We start from the raw sequence: 7,483 nt of genomic DNA, 5'->3' as shown, positions 1-7,483 counted from the left end.
TGTGATCTTATAGCAGTATACCATCTTCAAAGGAAGTACTCTGTCTCAATACATGCACCCTTCACACATTTATCTGTTTGTGTGTGTATTTCTTGCACTTTTTCCATAAGATATATAACATTCTTTCCCACATTGTTTAATGGCACTTGATTTCATGTCATTCTTTTTCTTTGGGTGGGGGTTATTTTATTTTATGACTGATGAACATTGAAATGGAAAGGGCTTGGAAGGGAGTATGGGTATTATCCCAGCAAACTGACTCTTACTGGAGTATTTGTATATATTTTTACACAGAGAAAACAGTACAAACAGACACATATCTTCACTGTTCTCAACACATCACTTCCTAAATGGATAATAATTATGTTGCATGTAACTTCATAATTTATTTAAAGGTTTTCAATGATCAAACCAATGAACATGGTTTCTGCATGACATGTGATATCTGTCTATGCCTCTTCAGATACCTCCATCCTCTCTGGACTTTCCTGTTGGTCTTCATCAGCAGTGACTTCCACATGTTCCTGCTTCATGTCACTTTTAATTCTCTCCTGTTCTTCTTCGCTGTCTGTGTCATCATCTGCTCCAGGATGATGAGAAACAAAATGTTCAGGAACTACTTCCTTCTGTGCACCAGGCTTCTGCCACACTTTCTGAGCTCCCTGTATATACAACACAAATCTCAATTACACATGACCTGTGCATTTCCCTACAGATGAAGAGAAGATATTAAGATGTGACAGGGGATTTGAGTGCTAAACTTTTATATTCTCCACAAAAACCAGACTAATAAACAATTTAAATTTAAATGTTTATCTTATACCATCTTTATTAGTCTCCTACTTCTAACAGCAGAATTTTAATGTTTTACTTTATGTGATCTATAAAAAAAATGGAGGGGGATGGCTGTACCACCAGTAAAACGCCCTGCACATATATACAAATCTTCTAAAGAATATGTAGTGAGCAGATCCCTTTGTAACAATTTACATCGTATTTAACTCCTACAAATTCTTTGCTTGGGAATAGGGATATGCCAGAAAGTCAGAGGCCACTTAGTCATTCTATATGAAAATGATAATAACCAGACACAAATAAAAATTAATGATTAATAAAAATAAGGATGTGAATTCTGAATCTCTGAGAATATATTTAAATGTTAAGTAACTAGCATTCTGATTCTTTACATGCCTGCTAACATGTGCCCTTCCATCTTAAAGAAATGTTTTCTTTCTCTTTGACATGCAGTTAGACACCACAGACATCAAAAAACTATAACAGACAAGACAAACAAACAAACAAAACAAACAAAAATATGTCTGTTCATACTTGCCTGTCTGTGGTGAGGCAATGGTTGTTGTTTATAGAGCTTACTGCTAACATGGCTTTTGTAATTAAGTTTCTACAAAAGTGATTTAATTAAATCATAAAGGTCAAGAATGTCTAAACCTCAGCAACACCTGGCAAAAAATTTTCAAAACTGGTTAAACCTAGGCCTGCTTATAATCACGGTATAATCAGATTATCTTCTACATACTAATTAAGCATAGGAAGAATTTTATGACCAATCAGGAGAGTGTTAAGGCACTGTGGACTCACTAAAATATGACCCACAGAGCCTATTTATTGAAGACTATATTGAAAGAGAAACATGTTTATAAGATTAACTTCTTATTATCTGTCTTTTATGGAGAATAAAGTGCACTGGCTGCAATAAAAACAGGTTCCAATACAAGGCTAAGAAAAACATATTTTGTTTTAGTTCTTATATGGGATTCTTCATAAGTGATACAGTGGAATGAAATGTGAGAAGTTTTGGATACAGACACTGTAAAACAATAACAAATGTTGTTTACTTTCCATATAGTATGGACAATTCTCCATAAGATGAGGCACTGACTATACAATTAATTAATTTGCAACATCACGGGCCTCCTATGCATTCTTATATAAAAGAAATATCGAATTTCCAAGTTGTCCATGGAAACGTATGAAAAGTAAAATATCAACGACTGATTCGATGTTATATAACATCAATTTTATCTTGTTTTATACAATAACTTTTAGTTTTTTATATAATCTGACTTATTGTATTTTTATGCAAAGCATTTTAAATGATTAATAACATTGTATCCTATCTACGTACTGCAGTTCAATGGTATATGTTTGTTAATATGTGTTTGCCTGATGATGGCCGTTAGTGGCTGAAACATCTAGCAAAACATAGCTGGGCGCTAACCTCGATTTTTCTTTTTGTTGTGTTGTGACGATCAATAAAGAGTTGAATAACAAATGTAACTAGCCTCTACTGTAATGGCATTTGCATGGGGGAAGATGATGGATGCCATTGCTTGTGATGGCTGGGACAAATACCATATGATGAGTGAACATAAGTACACTGTAAATCCATGTTTGAATAACTTTATAAAAATGGTAATTTCCTTTGAAATATTTTCCAGTTAGACGACAATTCCAGATGCCTGGATATCAGATAACCAGGAAAATGGTGTGATTTCTTTCAGAAACGTGTGAAGCTAGCAGTGAAATACCTGGGTTCACATCATATAGAGCTCTGCATTACTGCAGAACACATTTCATGTTTCAAGAGCAAGCTGTCACTTTAGATAAGTTCATGTACTTACATAGAATGCTGATTTCATTGCCTGAACCTTCTGTATGTAGAATTCGTACACGAATGCTGCCATCTGGGGCATATCTTCCACTTCCTGTGGAGCTCCTTGAGGAGCACAGTTGTTAAGTCTCTGGGCAGGGAAAGCTTCATGAGGAACAATGTGCAGTTTCAGTGGTCGGGCCATTAGCTGAAATGAGCAAGACGTTTAGAAGTACGGTAAAATATATGAGTTAACAACATGAGAAATGGAGGACCATTTATGAAGTTGGATCAAATATTACTGAGCCTGTCTCAAAAAGATGAAAACAATAAATGATTTGTCATGATGGTCAAGCAGTACAGATTCAGTTCTCCCTGGGCTTCATTAAGTGCCATGCCATGATTACATATGGGGGGGCGGAGGTTTGGAGGTTTGTGCATTAACCTGAGCACTAGGTGAACATGACAGGTAGCTTCATGCAGGAACTGCTTTACCACCAGGGAAAGTTCCTTGTAACTTACTGGGTTGGAAGATGCATGGGCTCAAATGGTCTGGACAGTGTGGAGAGAAGCAGCCCTGCCCTGACTGGGAATCAGACCCTGATTCCCTGTCTTCTAGTCCACAGCCTGGTCACTGTACTGAGTGAGCTCAGAGTACATGCTTTTAACCATAGATTAAATGAGTACTGCACCATGTGTCAACACTGATGCCAAAGATAAATGTTAGGATTTTTATTAATCTGTTTTAGCATTTTCTGGAATATATTAGGATGTCATGATATGGATTAAACTGGCTCAGGATTGAATACAATGTTTTTTTTAGAACACAGTGGTAAAACTTTGGGCCTTGAGCCTAATGACTGTAAACCAGAATACGAATAGAATGTCACGAGAAATACTCGTATATAAGAATGATAAGAATTTCCAAGGAGAGTAGCAGTAATAACATGAACATGTAAGGTAAAGCTATCCCAGTAACAGGATGTGAAGGACCACAGGGTTGTGAGATGTCAAGGCTCCCACATTTTCTAGACAATTGGCTCATAGATGGTGGTGAGGTTGTAAGTCTTATGAGCCTACTGTCCTTTACCCCAAGGGCCATAGTTCAGCTGGAAGGAGTAGGACAATTGAAAAATCCAGTCACCTCATCGGGAATCAAATCCACAACCTTCAAGCTTGTAGCATAATGTCTCAACAAACTATGCTACAGCATGCCTCTACATAAACAGGGAACAGGTGAACATTAAATTTCAAGATAATCCTTTATTTGCTCCAAATATGGCTAGAGAGTGCTTACCTGACTGAATGCTGGAGTCAATTCAAAGCAATTCTTGAAAAGAGAAACCCTGGCAAATATGTAGAGACCAAGTCGAGCACGAGACATAGCCACTACCAGACGGCGTACATCTCTCAGATGCCCAACTGCCTTTGTCCGTACCAATGAAAGCAAGATGTAGTCATTCTGTTGACCCTGGTACTTGTCCACTGTGGTCACCTGATAATCAAGTCACAAACACACATATACACTGACAGTTGTTACTCTACTCACCCACACAGACTCCACAGGTATATTAGATTAAATATAACTGAAATAAATGGTATAACATGTACTGCAAGAATTTTTGTTGGGTCCTCTTTCACCATGGCATGTCTTCCGTGCACATATTCCTGTATCAGTAAAAAACTGAGACACATGGTAGTCTCTGTATATTCATAATCAGTGGAACTGTCATTTAATATTTCTCTCGGGAGAAGTGGATTTGAATGCTAAACACAAAAATTATAACGGGAGGAAATTTAACACTAAGATTATAGATTTGGGTAAGTGAAATAGTATGTTAAGTGAGGGAACGCCCTGAAGTGAGGAACAAAACATGAGGTTACACTGTACAATGTTCCTAAATACCATATTGATTTTAACTATAAGACAACTTCCTTTAAAATTAAAAATGTTAAGGAAACATAATTATCTCACTTGTCCATATCAAATTTTTAGGCACCAAAGATATCTTGTGGCCCATTACCCATCTTATTCTTTATTCAAAAATATTATCAAACATAAACACAGAGCTGAACTGTCTTTTTCCACTGTTCCATAGTTAACTTACAGTAGTAAGAAAATATAAAGGGCTGAAATACAGTAAAACTTGGTTATAGCAACATCGGTTTCTGCGACACCTTGTCTATTGCGTCAAATATTCAATGGTACGAACTAATTCCTCATAAAGCAACTGTTTTTATACCTTGCTTAGTATGACATGCACAAATGCATCAACCTCGTATGTAACGTCATTTTCATGCCTGAATTTCTCTGATATCGTGGGAAAGTTCAATGTGTCTGCACACCCTCACTTTCTCTACTTGTTGACGTGACTGTCCTGGAAGAATACGACCGCAATCTGCAAGAGGACCATGGGTTTTATGCGAAAACAAGGGTGTGGGGTGGGACTGCGTGAATAGTGCAAGAGGAAGCGGCAGGTTGTTAACTGCATTCCTTTCCTAGAATCTCGTCTAACAGGACCTCACATTGTCTACTTACCCTATAGTGTTCCTGCCTAAACCCAGAGAAGTGCAGTAGCGAAAACATGGCAATGAAAAGGAAAGTTTTAAGCATTGAAGAGAAAGTTAAAGTGATTCGTGAAATATTGTGTGTATTGTCAGTGAAAAGCGCTGTAATATGTCTTTGATATTACACATTTGGGCAATTCCACGTAAATGTTATGTTAGTCTGTACTTAACTATGTATTTCACTAAAAAATGCAACATTTTAACTCGGTTTTTGGTAGATTTTTACGTGACTAACATAAGGCTACTGTGGAAGTGCCCATTTCGGTTACGACATTCGTTTATAACGACACTATTTTTAGGTCCCTTTGATGACGTTATAACCAAGTTCTACTGTACTTCCAAAATTCAAAGAATTCTACTCATACATAAATGTGATGCTTAATGAATACATCTGCCTAAAATTTCAAAGCATTAGGTGTCCTGAATTTCAATAGATGGAGAATTTATTGCATTTTACATCTCATACTCAACAGAACGTTTCTCACTTCATGATTCAAATAGAAATAATAATGCCATTTGGGATTCATTCTTTACACGACTAGTTTACGCAATTAGTTTATACAAACTACAAACAGTACTTTATGTGGTCGTCCAATGAGTGGGTTGGTTGCACAGCGAATATTGATGACATCACGAATGAGATGCTTCTGCCCATTGTATGTGGTGAGGATGGATATCTTGTCAGCTGGGTAGCCGATCAGCCTCATGTACATGAACACAGCCACACAATATTCTGCCTCTGCCAGATTCTGATCAACAATGAAAGTTTATCCAGTTAAATGTATCATATTGTTTGATAAATTTACATATTCTGCATTAATACATGTTAAAACAGTGAGGGCTGGCATTATATTAATGGATCCCACTGCCATAATATTGCTCCTTATATATGTCTGACTTCTGTATGTAGCATATATGAGAAAGTACTATAGCCATGAAAAAATTAATCTGGAAATCTTAAAAGATTTACCCATTTTCAGCATCCCTGAATATGAAAAGATGGATTTTGGAATGCCATCCCTCACTCTCTCTCTCTGTATGTGTGCCTCACTAGCATCTGAATGGTTGAATTTTATTCATATTTAATATTTAAGAGTTTACCCATTATGCATCAGTGTCCTGTGAATATGAACATTCTAGCTCAAAAAACTGGGGCTCCTCACATACAAGTAAAACTGTAATTTTCCTCAAAACTGCTCTAACAACACAGATGAAACTTCAGTACATCTACATAAATAAAAATACACAAGTTGTATCTTCAAGAAAATAATGGTATTCCTTGTAGAAGTCCAAAGGTGTATCCAAGAAAGTATGTGCAATTTTTTTTAATTACTGCAGCAAAGCATATTTTTCACAAGTAGCTCATTTCAGTCTTATCATTACGAACAATGCTTGAAGTATATGCACATCACAGTCTACCCAGACAAACATAATTGGTAGACACCCCATGGTTCACATGGGCATGGTACACAAACTTTGGACAGGACACACTGTGTTTACTTAGCCTTCAATAACTGCTGAAATAATATTCAAAGTTCAGAATTTCACTGTAAATGAATAGTACTAATCATTCAAATTAAGGCCTGGGGTAATCGTTATATGTATATCCACGGAAAGAATAAAGTTTAAAGAATGCCTAAGTTTCTCATAAAGATGTATACATTACCCAAACTGCTGCAATTAAAAGGAGCATAACTCCAACATTGCCCAATATTATGTGATTATTGTAATAATAAGTCTCATACTAACCTGGTAGAAGTACGGACTGGGTTCTGACTCGCCAACACCATTGAAATCTTCCACATTGATAAGTTGGAAATCAAACCAGAAACCAGGGTTGGCAACACGATATTCAGGCCAGTTTTCTACATGTGCCAGATTGCCTAGTCTTTTGTACCGCCATTTGTATAGGTTGCAGATGCTGAAAAAAGGATTCACCAATGTTCCAAAAGAAAATTCTATACAGATGTTATTGAAATTACCATTTCTTATACTGTTATAAGAGTAAACTTAAGCTACCATTCTCTGCTGTAAGAGTACTGTACATAAGGCTATATGTAGGAAAGTTTTTCCCCATATTTTCCCATATTCTGTTATTTAGTTAAAACTACTAACTCTGGGGAATTTTTACAGGAGCAAAATGTAAATATAAGACATTCACAAATGGGGAAGAAAGGAGCAGTAACATGGTACAAGGTACTTGGTGGGATATAAACTATGGCATTGACATGTATATCAGCTATAGCTGTGCCAATGGCAGGCAGTGTTATACTCCTTTATTATTATTATTATTATTATTATTAT

General features: G+C 36.4%; 1 protein-coding gene across 1 annotated transcript in view; it reads right to left on the bottom strand.

Annotated features, from left to right (window-relative positions):
- LOC111872332 (RNA helicase aquarius) overlaps positions 1-7,483 on the bottom strand; it is an 83,152-nt gene continuing 75,669 nt past the window's right edge. The window contains exons 23-27 of the mRNA XM_023866088.2: positions 6,929-7,100; positions 5,758-5,928; positions 3,909-4,106; positions 2,643-2,819; positions 1-662 (exon numbers count right to left, since the gene is read on the bottom strand). Coding sequence (XP_023721856.1) covers positions 450-662; positions 2,643-2,819; positions 3,909-4,106; positions 5,758-5,928; positions 6,929-7,100 — 931 coding nt within the window. The 3' untranslated portion in view covers positions 1-449. The remainder of the gene's footprint in view (positions 663-2,642; positions 2,820-3,908; positions 4,107-5,757; positions 5,929-6,928; positions 7,101-7,483) is intronic.

Source organism: Cryptotermes secundus, unplaced genomic scaffold (assembly GCF_002891405.2).
Source record: "Cryptotermes secundus unplaced genomic scaffold, Csec_1.0 scaffold55, whole genome shotgun sequence".
In the NCBI taxonomy this organism is placed as follows: domain Eukaryota; kingdom Metazoa; phylum Arthropoda; class Insecta; order Blattodea; family Kalotermitidae; genus Cryptotermes; species Cryptotermes secundus.
The sequence above is the reverse complement of the archived record's forward strand: the minus strand, read 5'-3'. Positions and strand labels throughout refer to the sequence as shown.